We start from the raw sequence: 12,482 nt of genomic DNA, 5'->3' as shown, positions 1-12,482 counted from the left end.
TTTCTATCTGGCTGGTCTGGATAAACCCGCGGGGGTCGGGCCCCCCCCGCAAATACCCCCCCCCCAGCCCTATTTACCCCCCCCCCCAAAAAAAAAAGCCCCTTCAATTTGCCCCACCCAAACCCTATTTGTCCCCCCCAACCCCCCCCACCAGCCGCCCCCCCCCCCCCCCCCCCCGGGCCCCCCCCCCGGCCCGCCGCAGTGTTTAACACAAGTTTTTACATTAAAAACCTGTGCCCCCCCCGCCCGGGGCCATTAAAACCTTTTGTGTGCGAAGCGGGAGCCGCTCTTCTGTGGGGGGGGGCGGGTACGAGGTGCTAAAAAATGCCCCCCCCTCACCCAGCTGGGGTGGATTCGGGGACATTTGGGGACATTTTGGGAACATTTTGGGGTGTGGGGACACCTGGGGCCTGACCTGGCCTTGTGCAACCCCCTCCCTGTGCGTCAGCAGCCCCAAGGGCCCGGCCTTGTGTGTGTCCCCCCCCCGGGTCCCCATGGCTGGGAAGGGCCCAGCTGGACCCAGCTGGGGGGGGGGGACACAAAACCTGTCGGAAAGGGGGGGGGGGGGGACACCTGGGGACTTTTTGGGAAGGGGGGGCACAGCTGGGGCCCTTCCCAGGGCTGCTGTGGCCTGGGGCAGGTGGGGCCGTTCCCAGGGAGGGGGCTGTGTTTTGGGGAGGGCGGGGGGGGCACGTCGGGGCAATAAATGGGGGCGGCGGCGGGGCCGGGGCCGAGCAGCGATGGCGGTGCCGGTGCTGGTGGCGGTGCTGGCGGCGGTGCTGGCGGGGGCCGGGGCCCAGTGCCCGGCGGCGGCCGACCTGCGGGGGGTGAACGGCACCCGGGTGTGCGCCGAGCTCTTCACCGACGACAGCCCCTACTACGACAAGTGCTGCGGGGGCAAGTCGCTGGTGGTGGAGTGCGGCGCCGACGTGCCCTACGTGCCCTGGGAGTGGTCGGGCAGCGTCTCCTCGCTGGTGGTGGGGCCCCGCTGCCAGCTGACCGTCTGGGCGCTGCCCGGCAAGCACGGGAAGATGAAAACGTTCGGGTCGGGAGCGGTGCCGCGGCTGCAGGAGGTGCGGCGGGGGCTCTTTGGGACCTGGAACAACGCCATCCGCGGGTACTACTGCAAGTGCAACTGAGGGGGGCGGCGCGGGGCAGCAATGCGGGGCAACGCCGGCCGCGGCGCGTCAACGAGAGTCAACGTGAGTCAACGCAAGCCAACGCTCACCAACAAGAGTCAACGTGAGCCACCACACGTCAACCGGAGTCCACACAAGGCAGCGTTGGCCACCAAACATCAGCATGAGGCTACACGAGTCACCAGTGGCCACCGCACGTCACCACGAGTCAACGCTGGCCAACGTGAGTCAACGCGGGTCAACGCAAGTCAACGCTGGCCAACGTGAGTCAACACGAGCCAACACGAGTCAAGGCAAGTCAATGCGGGTCAACGCTGATGGAGGTGGGCTGCCCCAGCTGCCCGGACCCCCCCCAAGCCCCCCGCCCTCTTCCAGCTCTCGGCACAGCCAATAAAGCCCTGAGGATGTGCAGCTCCAGCCTGGCAGGTGCTTTATTGGGGAGGGGACGTGGGGTGGGGGGCGCGGCGGCAGCTTTTAGGGTCCCCATGGGCACCCCCCCCCCCCAATATTACCTCCTCATCCCCAAGCAGGGAGCCGGTGGCTGCAGGGCCCCCCCACACACCGTGACCGTGTCCCCTGTCCGCAGCCCTCCCCCCTCCCCCAAAAAAGCACAGAGGGGGGGACACGGCGCTCTCCAAAAGGACTCGTGTAATCTCCAGGGGGCCCCGCGGCGGCCCTGGGGCTCCCCCATCCTGCGGCATTACAAAACGACAATATAAATAGCTTTAGTTAAAAAAAAAAAAAAAAAAGAACAAAAACAAAACAAAAAAAAGAGTGTTGGGGTGGAGGGGGGGGCCCAAATCAGTAGTGTGGCCGCGGGGCTGTAGTGTTGGGGCTGCGGGGCCACGTCCCTCCCCCAGGGGGGGTGGAGGTGGCCTGACCCCCCTGATGGGGACAGAAAGGATTTAAAAGGAAAAAAAGAAAAGGGGGGGGGTGTTGAGATGCCCCAAAAGGCCCCCCCCCCGGGGTGGGAACGACACAGGGGCTTGGTGAGGTTGGGATAAGCCCCCGGCCCCACAAACCTGTGGGGAAAAGGGGGACGAGGCCAGCACCACGGCCTTGTCCCTCCCCACACGCCCCCCCCCGACTCAGTAGTACGGCGCGGGAGGGCCGGGCCCCCCCCAGCTGCCCCCCAGTCTCCCCCAGTAGCGGCACAGTCACAAATCCAGTTCGAGGCGAGAGCCGGGAGGGGGCCGGGGCGGCCGGCGGCCCCTCACCGCATGCGGTTCTGGCGCATGAGGGGCACGATGCAGGAGGGGGGGCCCGCCTTGCCCAGGAAGGGGTGCTTCAAGAGTTCGTTGGCCGTGGCCCGCTGCACCGGGTCCCGCACCAGCATGCGGTCCAGGAAGCCTTTGAGAGAGGGGGAAACCTGCGGGGATAAAGCCGGGGGGGTCATCGGGGGGAGGGGAAGCAGCCTGGGGGTGTCCCCGGCCCGGCCGCCCCTCTCTTGGCTTTACCTTGTGCATGTTTTTGAGCTTGGGGGGCAGATTGTCCCGGATCATCTTCATGGCCTTCAGGGGCGGCTCGTTGAAGTACGGCGGCTCCCCGTCCACCATCTCGATGACCATCACGCCCAGGGACCAGATATCCACCTGCGGGCAGGAGGAGGGGAGCGTGAGGGGGGTTCTTTTGGGGGTAACAGCCCCCCCCCAAGCCCCAGAGCCACCCCCCGACTCACCTCGGGGCCGTAGGGCAAGCGGGAGATGAGCTCCGGCGCCATCCAGTACGGGGTCCCCACCAGCGACTTGCGCCGCGGCACCTCCTTGTTCACTTGGGCGCAAAACCCAAAATCGGAGAGTTTCACCTGGAGGCCAGGGAGGGCAGTGGTGAGAACGGCCCCGGCCCCGTTTCAGCCGGGGGGGGGGACACACGCTTTCACTGCTTTCTGGGATCGACCCCATCCCAGGGGGGATTTCAGGTGTGTCACAGCCCCGCTCCCACCCCAAAATCGCCCCTCACAGGCTCCCAGCTCGCATCCCCGCCTCAGAAAGCCCCAAAAACGCCTCCGCTGCCCGTTTTTGGTGCTTTTTTTTTTTTTGGAGGAGGAGAAGGAGGAAGGGAAGCGGCGCCTACCCGGCCGTCGTGCGTCAGCAGGATGGAGTCGCTCTTGATGTCGCGGTGGATGACGCCCTGCGCGTGCAGGACGGACAGGGCCTTGAGCACGGCCAGGCAGACGGCTGCGATCTGCTCCTCGTTCATCCTGCGGGGGGGAGGAAAAAGGGGGGTGAGGGGCCAAGGAGACACCCCCGGGGCTTGGGGGAGGGTCTGGGGGGGGGGGTCTGGGACCCACCTGGTGTGCGTGACGATGTCGGTGAGCGCGCCGCCCTCCAGGAACTCCATCACCACCCAGAGCTCGTCGCCCACCAGGTAGCTGTTGTACATCTCCACCACGTTCTCGTGCTGGTAATCCCGCATGATCACCACCTGCCGAGGGAGCAGAGGCAGGGGGAGGCTCAGGGAGGGGCGCGCCCAACTCCCAGCGCCAAAAACGGCCGCGTTCGACCCAAAAAAAAACACAACAAAAGCCGCGGGGTCCCCGCTGCGCCGCCTGTACCTCGTTAAAGAGCAGCTCGCGCCGCTGCTGCTTGCGCAGGTCCATCTTCTTGACGGCCACCAGCTTGCCCGTGCTCTTGATGGTGGCGATGCAGACGATGCCAGTGGAGCCCTCGCCGATCTTGATGAAGTTGTCCAGGTAGCTGCGGGGGTCCCCGGGGTCCACCACCATCTGCAGGGCCGCCCGGAACTGCTCGTGGGAGACGCGTTGGGGCTCCCGCTGCGGCGAGCGGGGCTGCTGCTGCTGGGGGGGGGCCGTGGCGGCGGCGGCGGGGGGCTGGCGGGCGAGGTGGGGGTCGGAGGCGTGCGGGGTGAGGCCGGCGGGGGGCTCGGGGCCGCCTTTGGAGCGCGGCGGGCCGGGCGGGGGGGGCGCGGGAGGAGCCGCTGGTGCCGCTCACCGGCCCGTTCGATGCCACCTCCTGCGGGCGTCCCGGCCGGTGCTCTGCCTGTGGGGGGGGGGAAACGGGAGGAGAGGGTCTGGGTTAATGCCAAAAGAGGGTCCGGGGGGGGGGGATGGTGCAGGATTTGGCCGCCGGGCACCGAGCACCGGGTGCTGACGGTGTGGTGAGGACGCTGCCGGAGGAAAAGGCGGCGTTGGACGGGCTCGGAAGGAGCAAGGAGAGCGAGGAGAGCGGGGAGGAGGCGACCGCAGCGGCGCTGGGGGCTGCTTCCGAGCCCCCCCGGCCCCAAAAAAAGGCTGGGGCTGGCACGAGGGAGCCGAGGGGCGACGCTGGCACGGCCCCGGGGAGGAAAAGCACAGAGCAGAGGCGGCCGGCGCGGGGCCGGTGGTCTTCGGCGCAGGCCAGTCCCCATGGGAGCGGCGCTCGTTTAGGAAGCAGAGGAGAGAGGCTGCTTTTGGAGGAGGAGGAGGGCAGGCAGAGCGAGGAGAAAGAGGAAAAAAAAAACAAAAAAACACAAAAAACCACAACCCCAGCCGGGGGAGGAGAGATCTCTGCCAAGCTCTGCGCGGAGAGGGGGAGCGGGGGGGCCTTTACCTGTGAACCCGCGCCCCTGCCGGGGTCGGTGTCGGCCCGCGGGTAGGTATTAAAGGGGCGTCCCGTCTGCTGAGCCGTCTTCATCACCCCCTCGCTCACCGGGATGTTGGGAGTCCGCATATTGGGCCCCGAGAGCGGGCGCTTGTCGCGGGGGGACTGCGGGCTGCTGTCGGCGGCGTAGGTGGATTTGGGGCGGCGCTCGCAGGGCTCGGGGCGCTCCCGCCGCAGCACGGGCTCGCCGCAGTCCCGGTCGGGGGGCCTGGGGTACTCGGGGGGGGGCGGGCGGCCCCCGGCGCCCTTGGGGCCGGGCTCCTGGCCGCGGGGCTGCTGCGGGTGGTGGGCGCGCTGCTCCTCCCCGTCCCGGGGTCTCTCCTGGCCCTGCTCTAGCTCGCCGCGGGCGCCGTGGAGCTTCTTGTCCTTGCCCCGGGCGTCGTGCGGGCGGGCAGCGGGGGGGCCCTCGGAGAGGCCGTTCTCCTGGTAGAGGTGGTCGCGGCGGGGCGGGAAGGGGGGGCTGTCCCTGCGCAGAGAATTGGAACGGGACACGGACATGTTCTCAAACTCGTCCAGCAGCCAGCTGAGGGAGCCGTCCTTGGCGGCTTTGGTGCCCCGCACGATGGTCTTTTTTTGTGTGTTTTTTTTGTTTTTTTGTTTGTGTTTTTTTTTGGCGCAGGAGGCGGGACGGGATGGCGGGCAGGAACACAAAACACAACAAAAAGAAAAGAAAAAAAAGAAAAAAAAGGGGAAGAAAATAAAACAAATAAAAATGAAATGCTTGGTGGTGACGGGGACGGGGAGGGGGCGGCTCACACAGACGGGACGAGGGGAGGGGAGGGGAAGGGACGGGGTTTCTGCCGGCTGGCCTGGATGCTCCCGGTCCATTAAATCACCTCCCAATTAGCAGAGCGCTGTTAATGGGAGCTGGCCGAGCCCTGCAGAGGAAGGGGAGAGCAGCCCTGGCTTCCCCACAGCCTCAGGGCCCGCCCCACGCTGTCCCGAGCCCTTCCAGGAGGTTTCCAGGCGTCATCGGACCCAAATAACGGGGTCCAGCCCCGGGGAGCACAGCCCCTACCCCTTTTTTTTCGTGCTGTGGGAGCATCCAGCCAAAGCGGGCCCGTGGTGGGGGCCAGCAGGGCAGAAGGGAGATGCCGGGGACCAAATGAGGGTGACGGGGGAGGAAGAGAGGAGCTGGGGCGGGCAGACGAGCCAGACTTTAAAAAACGACGTGACGGCGGCGGGGGGCAACAGGCACGGGGAGGGGAAGGGGCAGGCACCTTTTTGGGCTTCCTTTTAGGAGTTTTTGGGTTTCCTTGTAGGATTTTTTGTGTTTTTTTTTTTCCCATGAGGGTGAGGACGGGGAGAGGTCGTGGAGACATCCAAAGGGCCCGGCGGGTTACGGGGCCCCGGCTGCCACCTTACCTGCTGCGTGGCACCCCGGGAGAGGGGGGGGCACAAAACCCAGCCTGGGCTCCCCGGCCCCGAAAGCCGCCTACCTTCTGCGAGCCGTGCTGGATGGCGGTGATGCAGACGGGGTCCACCAGCGGCTTGGGCCGCTTGGCCGACTCCTCGATGATGCCCTGCCATTGGCGCGGCAGCCCCGTGAACTTCTGCTCCTGCTGGTCGTAGCCCGTGTGGACGCGGTGCTCGAAGTTGGAGGGAGCCGAGATCTCCAGGCGCTTCTTCTTCTTGCTGAACATGGTGGGGCCGCCTACGGGACCTGGGGGGTGAAAAAAATGAGGCCCGGAGGAGGATGGAGGCGGGGAGGTGGGAAAGAAGCACCCCTGCTCCGTCCCTCCTGCTTTTATTACACGACGGCCCAGCAGCCAAAGCAAACTGGGAGCTTTTTGGGGTCCTGGGAGCACTTCCCGCAGTGTTTTCCGCTGTGGTGCATGGATTTGGGGATTTTTGGGGCTTTTTGTTGTACAGATCCAGGTCCTGCAGCCTTCAGCACCTCTTGGTGTAGCACTGGGCTGGTGCGGGGCCCCCAAATCGTGCTGCCACCACGGCAGCTTCCCTTTGCTCAGCCCACCTCGATGTAACGCTCCGAAATTTAAGAAGTTGAGCAAAAGCTGCCTGCAATCACAAGCTGGGAGCCTTCTCGGGCCTTGGGGCCAAGCAAGAAGGGCCCGAGTGTTTGCTCAGCTGCTCCAGCACCCCGAGGAGCCTCAGATAGGCACGGCGAGGCCGCTGGAGCCAAATCTGACACGGCCGTGCCCCTTCTGGGACACCCAGCAGCAGGGAGAAGCCCGTTGGGCGCAGGAAAAAAGTGAAAACGGAGCAAAAAGGGAACAAATCCCCTTCCCCGGGGGGGCCCGTCAGGCTGCCGCCCCCCAGCCCGATGTCTGACGCCCCCCCTCGTGTCCAGGGCCGTGGTCCTGAGGTTCTCGGCCCCACAAAAAGCCCTCGGGGTCTGTAGGACGAGGAACAGGAGGGACAAAGCCCAGGGTGGAGGAAGCCAGGCCCCAGGGCGGACCCCGGGGCGCTTTGTCCCGGTGTAAACACCGGGGGCAGGCACAATGGGGGCTTGTTTACACCCCCGCATCCTGCCCAGCTCTGCGCTCGGGTTTTGATTCTGCCCAGCAGGAGCTCGGGGCGCTGGCGAAACTTTTCCTAAAACCAACAATTTTCCGTGAGCCAGGCAGCGCCACCTCGGTCCCTGCAGCCACCACCTACCTCCGAGCTCCTCCGGACCTCGGCCTGGGAGGGGAAAGGCCGAAATTTTGGGGTTAGGAGAGAAAAAAAAAAACACCACCGGGTCGCTGTGCCAAATCCCCCAAGTTTTTCTCATCGTGCCAAGGAAAACGAGCGGCCCCGGGGGGGGGCAAAGCCCGGCCAGGTGGGTTCAGGACGGGGAAGCAGAGGGCTGGGACTGGCCCCAGGAGGCCCCGCGTCCTCAGGGCTTGGTGGTGGCAGCTTTTTTTTTTTTTTTTTTCCTGCCTTTTTTTTTTTCCCTCGCAGGAGCTGAGGAGCAGGAGGGCGAGCCCCGCGCTGCCCCAACCCGTCCTGCAGGAGCAGCTCGCTCCCAGCACTTCGGGACGCCACCGCACGCACCCAGCGCTTCCAGCACCACCACCTGGCTCCCCCCCCTGCCCTCCCCCCACCTCCTGGCAGCGATTTGGGGCCGTTTCCTTCCATTCTGCGGCTCCCCGGCGCCAAACTTCACAGCTCCGGGGGTCGAGCCCTTCCTTCGCGCAGGAAATCGCGGCCCCGGCGCCCGCAGCCACGCTCCCGGCGGGGGATTTGCCTTCCTGCCCCCCGTTTTCAGGGCTCGGAGCCCCCCGTTGGGCACGGGGGGCATTAAAATTCCTCCCCGATTTCAAATTTTACCATTTTGAACATTTTGAAGGCCCCGCGTGGAGCCCGGCCCCCGTTTTACCCCACAAAACCTCCCCTTGGCCCCAAATCCCGAGCTGCTCGGGGGCGAGCACGCGGCCACCTCGGGGGCTCGTTACCTTAACGAGGTCGGTCCCGGTTCTCCCGGGGGGGGGCTTCAGGCCGGGCTCTGGGGCCGGGGCAGCTTCACCTCGCTCCGAGGCGCCGCCGGCTGAAGTCATCCCGGGGCGCGCAGGCGCCGTGCTCCGCCGCCCCCCCCCAGCCACCTGCGAGCCTCTCGCCGCCCCCCGCCCAGCCCCGGGGGTCCCGGCCACGGCTCTCACCCCACAGAACCCCCCCCCCGAGACAAAGAACCGCCCCCCCCCGTGTGACATTTTGGGCAGAAATCCCCTTTCTGGATGAGTTTTAGGGCTCGGCAGGATGCGGTCCCAGCTCGGGGGTCCCTGCCAGGTACCGGGGGTCTTTTTTTTTTTTTGGGGGGGGAGAGGTAGGGGTTAAACCCAGCCCGCTGCCCCCCCCCCAGCCCGGCACATTCCTCACAGCCCAGGTCCCCTGCGCTTTGTTTAATTAGTCAGCCATTAACGAGCGCTGCTGGCAGGCAGGGCAGAGTTCTGCCCTCGCGCCAGCGCCTCCCGAATCCGAGGGGGGGCCCGGGGGCAGCTCAGCTCCCGGCTCCAAACCCCCCTGCTGCAATTTTAGGAGAGCCCCGAGCAGGGAAAGCTCCTGCTCCAGGCGCTTCCGACCTTGCCCGGGCTCCAAAAGTGAAGAATCTTCCCCAAAAAAGCCCCCCCCGCGGCGCTCACCCCTCCCCAAAACCCCACCTGCAGCTCCTTAAAAATAATAATAAAATAAAACCGAACCCCAGCAGGACCCCGCACCGCCCAGCTGCGAGCCCGAGGGGAAGAAAACTGCCTGATAAAACCCAGCGGGGAGGGTGCGGGGACCGAGGGACCCCCTGGAGGGCTCCGTTTTGGGGGAAAAGGGGACAGAAACGGGGTTTGGGGTTCAGGGGAGTCACAAAACTCCCCAGGAAAGTCACAAAATCCCTCCTGAAGCCACAAACTCTTCAGGGGAGGGGAGGCGGCAGCCCCGAGGGGGCGACCCAAGGACCTGGTCCCCGTGGTGTAACGGAGCTCTAATTACCATCTTCCAGGGGCTCTAATTACCATATTCCGGGGGCTTTAATTACCATATTCCGGGGGTTGGAGCGTCTCTGCCGTGCGAGAGCCGGGAGGGAGGGCAGGAGGCCGAGCAGCGGGGCTCGGAGGGGTTAAAGCAGCCGGAGCAGAGGAGATTTGAGCCGGGGGGAGCCAATGAGGCAGCAACGTTTGAACAGCTTTTGAAACAAAGCAGCCACTCAAGGGGCAGGACGGAGGCAGCCCCGCGGCTCTCCCGGCCCCGTTGCAGCCCCTGGCGAGGAGCAGAGAGCCGGCAGCGAGCCCTCGGAGCCCCCCGTCCCCTCTGGCGGATGAGAGATGTCCCTCAGACACCGGCAGGGACCAGCAGCAGCTCGGAAATCTCCAATTTCCAACTTTTCAGCCCATAAAACCCCGGCAGCCGCAGTCCCAAACTGAGGATGGGGCAGGGGGGCCCCGCTGGAGCTCCCCCCCGGCCCCAGCCCGCTACCGAGAAGCCCATTTTAGCCCTTTACTACTTGGTGCTAATTAAACTGCGAGCTGATTAGGCGGGGCAAGCCTTTAATTAGCCTCTCGCACCGCTGACAGAAATCGCAGCTCACCTGCGAGGAGCGACACGGGGGGAGGAAGAGGGCAGCGAGCGCGGCTCAGGGGAGTTTTGTTGCTGGTTACAGCTGGCTCTTCATTAAAAGAGGCATTAATTAATCAGTGTGGATCCCCCGCTCCCGAAACCGGAGCTGGGAGCTCGCAGGCAGAGTTATTTTTCTGGGGAGAAACCCCGAGGGTTTGGTTCAAAGGCGCACGGAGCTCATGGGGCGCTGAGGGCAGTGAGGGGCTCCTTCCCCCACTCATCCCCGCCCCAAAATCCCCCCAAAACCCTAAAAATGAACCCCAATGAAGCATAAAATGGGACCACCTGGAGAAAGAGCGCGGTTTCCACCCAAAAAGCGTCAGCCAGGCTGAGGAAAACTTCCTCAAGAGGCTGCCAGGGCTGGTCCGTGTTTGTCCTGGCAGCAGGCTGCTCCTTCTTTGGCCACAGCCCCAATTTTGGGGCTGTCCTGGGGGGGCTGCGTGTCCCCCAGAGCCACCCTCCGCTGCTTTTTGTTCTCTTCCAGCTTCCCCCACCCAGCAAACAAAGCCCTGCCGGCCACGGGAGGGCCGAAAATGCAGCACAACGCGTTTATCCCCGGCAGCCGAGCTCAGCTGAGGGAACAGCTGAGGGAGAGGGCACGGAGTTACGCAAACAAATAAACCCAGAGCCCGAGACGGGCTGGGAGTGGCGCTTTCTGTTCTCATTCCGTTCAAAGCGGCTGAAATCGACCCGGCAAGGGCCGCCCAGGGCGAGGCAGGGGGGCAGGAAAACACGGGAGGGCTCGGAGAAACCCAGCCCGGAGCTCCCCACAGCTCCACTCACCTTGAGAGCAGTGAGAGGAAAGCCGGGGGGTGTATGAGGAGCCCAGAAGAGCACCCCCAGGACCTTCTGCTCTGACTCTTTATGTAGGAAAAAAAAAATCTTTTAGTCTTTGCAACCTGTTGCAACTACCTGTGTGAGCTCAGCTGGACCCGAGCATGTGGGGAGGAAAGCACCTGGCTGTGCACGCCCCAAAGAGCCAAATGAAGGCTCTGGGAGCTTTAAATTTAATATTTCTTCCTTAAAAGTCTCCCAGTGACGGCGCTTTTTCTGATTTTCCTCCCTTGCTTCTGGCCAGCGCTTGGGGAACAGCCCCGGCGGGGCAGGAGGACGCTTTGGGGACACCACAGCCCAAAAGCATGTGCAGAATTAGTACTTTTGGGATAAAAAAAAAACAAACAAAAACCACTCAAAGCAGGGGCAGGAGCCGGCTCTGCCTTCCCCCTACCTGCAGCTCCTCACCGCATGCCGGGCCCCGGGCGGGCGACGCTCCTCCAGCGGGCACGGGGCCGCTCAGCTCCCACCGCTCGCCCTGCGGGACGAAAACAGGGCTGTTTTGGGGCTGTTTGGGGGTCAGCGCTCCCCCTCAGCCCCCCCCAGGTTTTGGGGCACCCCACACCCCCCACCCGCCTCCCCCTGCCCCATTCTGCCCCCGTTCCCCTCCATTCCCCCCATCTCCCCCCATTCTTCCCCTTTCCCCTCACTCCCAGCCCCTTTTTGCCCCACCCCAGCCCCATTCAGTGCGCCCCCCTCCCTATCCCACCCCCTAAACCCCACCCCAGACCCAAGAACCCCCCCCCCAAACCCTCCCGAGCCCCCCAAAAACACCTCCCAAGCCTCTTAAGACCCCTCCCGAGCCCCCCGAGCCCCCCAGGACCCCCCCCGACCCCTCTCACCCCGCCGGGCCCGGCCCCGCCGCTCCCCCCTCACTCGGCCGCCGCCATGTTGTGAGGGCGCCGCAGCCCCTGCCCGCCCCCTCCCGTTGCCTAGGCAACAAGCCCCGCCCCCCGCAACAACACCCGCCCCCCCGCCAATCACCCGCAGGTCGGGCCGGGCGCAGCCAATCGGGCGTTGCTCCGCGAGATTGGCGTTCGCGCCGGCCAATCGGAGAGCGGGGAGGCGGGACGGAGGGAGCCTGAGGGGTGGAGGTGCGAGGTAAAATGGCGGCGGGGTGAGGGGCGGAAGGAACCGCTCCCGGGCCGGCCCCGAGGCGGGATGGGGGAGCCCGGGGGAGGGCAGGGAGGAGGGCGGCGTTAACCGGGTGTCCCCCCACGCAGGCCCCACCGGCGCCGGGTCCCGTAGGATGGCGCTCCGCAATCTGCTGAGGGCCGCGGCCTCCCTGCGCGGCTGCGGTGCGTATCCCCGGCCCCTCCCAGCGCTGCTCGGGCCTCCCCGAGCCGCCCCGTGGCCTCTCATTTATCCCGCCTTTCCCTCCCCGCAGTTCTCGGGGCGCTGCCCCCCGCTGGGAAGCAGCCAGCCGCCCCGGGCTTGCAGCAGGCCGCCGGCATGGCCACCCTGAACCAGATGCACCGGAAGGGCCGGCCCCCGCCGCCCCCCGTCAAGCTGGGGCCCACCTTCGGGCGGCCGCAGCTGAAGGGGGTGGTGATCAAAACCCTCATCCGCAAGCCCAAGAAGCCCAACTCGGCCAACCGCAAGTGCGCGCGGGTGCGCCTGAGCAACGGCAAGGAGGTGGTGTGCTTCATCCCCGGCGAGGGCCACAACCTGCAGGAGCACCACGTCGTGCTGGTGCAGGGCGGCCGCACGCAGGACCTGCCGGGGGTCAAGCTGACCATCGTGAGGGGCAAGTACGACTGCGCCCACGTCCAGAAGAAGAAGTAAACGGCAGTGAGAGACAGTTGGGGGGATAATGGGGTCGTTTTTATGTCATTAAAGCCGAGCTCTGACCCGCCCGGACGCG

General features: G+C 65.5%; 3 protein-coding genes across 3 annotated transcripts; 2 read left to right on the top strand and 1 right to left on the bottom strand.

Moving 5' to 3' along the window:
- Positions 1 to 740: 740 nt before the first annotated feature.
- Positions 741 to 1,474, top strand: SYCN (syncollin). Its single transcript, XM_032207110.1, has one exon. The coding sequence runs from the start codon at positions 741 to 743 to the stop codon at positions 1,137 to 1,139; it is 399 nt and encodes a 132-aa protein (XP_032063001.1). The 3' UTR covers positions 1,140 to 1,474.
- Positions 1,475 to 1,921: 447 nt separating this feature from the next.
- Positions 1,922 to 11,483, bottom strand: PAK4 (p21 (RAC1) activated kinase 4). The gene is given in 11 exon segments (XM_032207123.1): positions 1,922 to 2,508; positions 2,597 to 2,731; positions 2,818 to 2,943; positions 3,213 to 3,339; positions 3,430 to 3,563; positions 3,694 to 4,050; positions 4,052 to 4,138; positions 4,688 to 5,305; positions 6,178 to 6,401; positions 11,013 to 11,096; positions 11,461 to 11,483. Coding segments are annotated over 9 exon segments (1,944 nt in total). The 5' UTR covers positions 6,382 to 6,401; positions 11,013 to 11,096; positions 11,461 to 11,483; the 3' UTR covers positions 1,922 to 2,352.
- A 193-nt stretch (positions 11,484 to 11,676) lies between these two features.
- MRPS12 (mitochondrial ribosomal protein S12) lies at positions 11,677 to 12,478 on the top strand. The gene is made up of 3 exons (XM_032207112.1): positions 11,677 to 11,719; positions 11,842 to 11,916; positions 12,006 to 12,478. Exons 2-3 carry the CDS (start codon positions 11,868 to 11,870, stop codon positions 12,401 to 12,403), a joined length of 447 nt encoding a protein of 148 aa, XP_032063003.1. The 5' UTR covers positions 11,677 to 11,719; positions 11,842 to 11,867; the 3' UTR covers positions 12,404 to 12,478.
- Positions 12,479 to 12,482: the final 4 nt, after the last annotated feature.

Source organism: Aythya fuligula, unplaced genomic scaffold (genome assembly GCF_009819795.1).
Source record: "Aythya fuligula isolate bAytFul2 unplaced genomic scaffold, bAytFul2.pri scaffold_31_arrow_ctg1, whole genome shotgun sequence".
Lineage (NCBI taxonomy): Eukaryota > Metazoa > Chordata > Aves > Anseriformes > Anatidae > Aythya > Aythya fuligula.
Note: the sequence above shows the minus strand (reverse complement) of the source record. Positions and strands in the feature narration are given on the sequence as shown.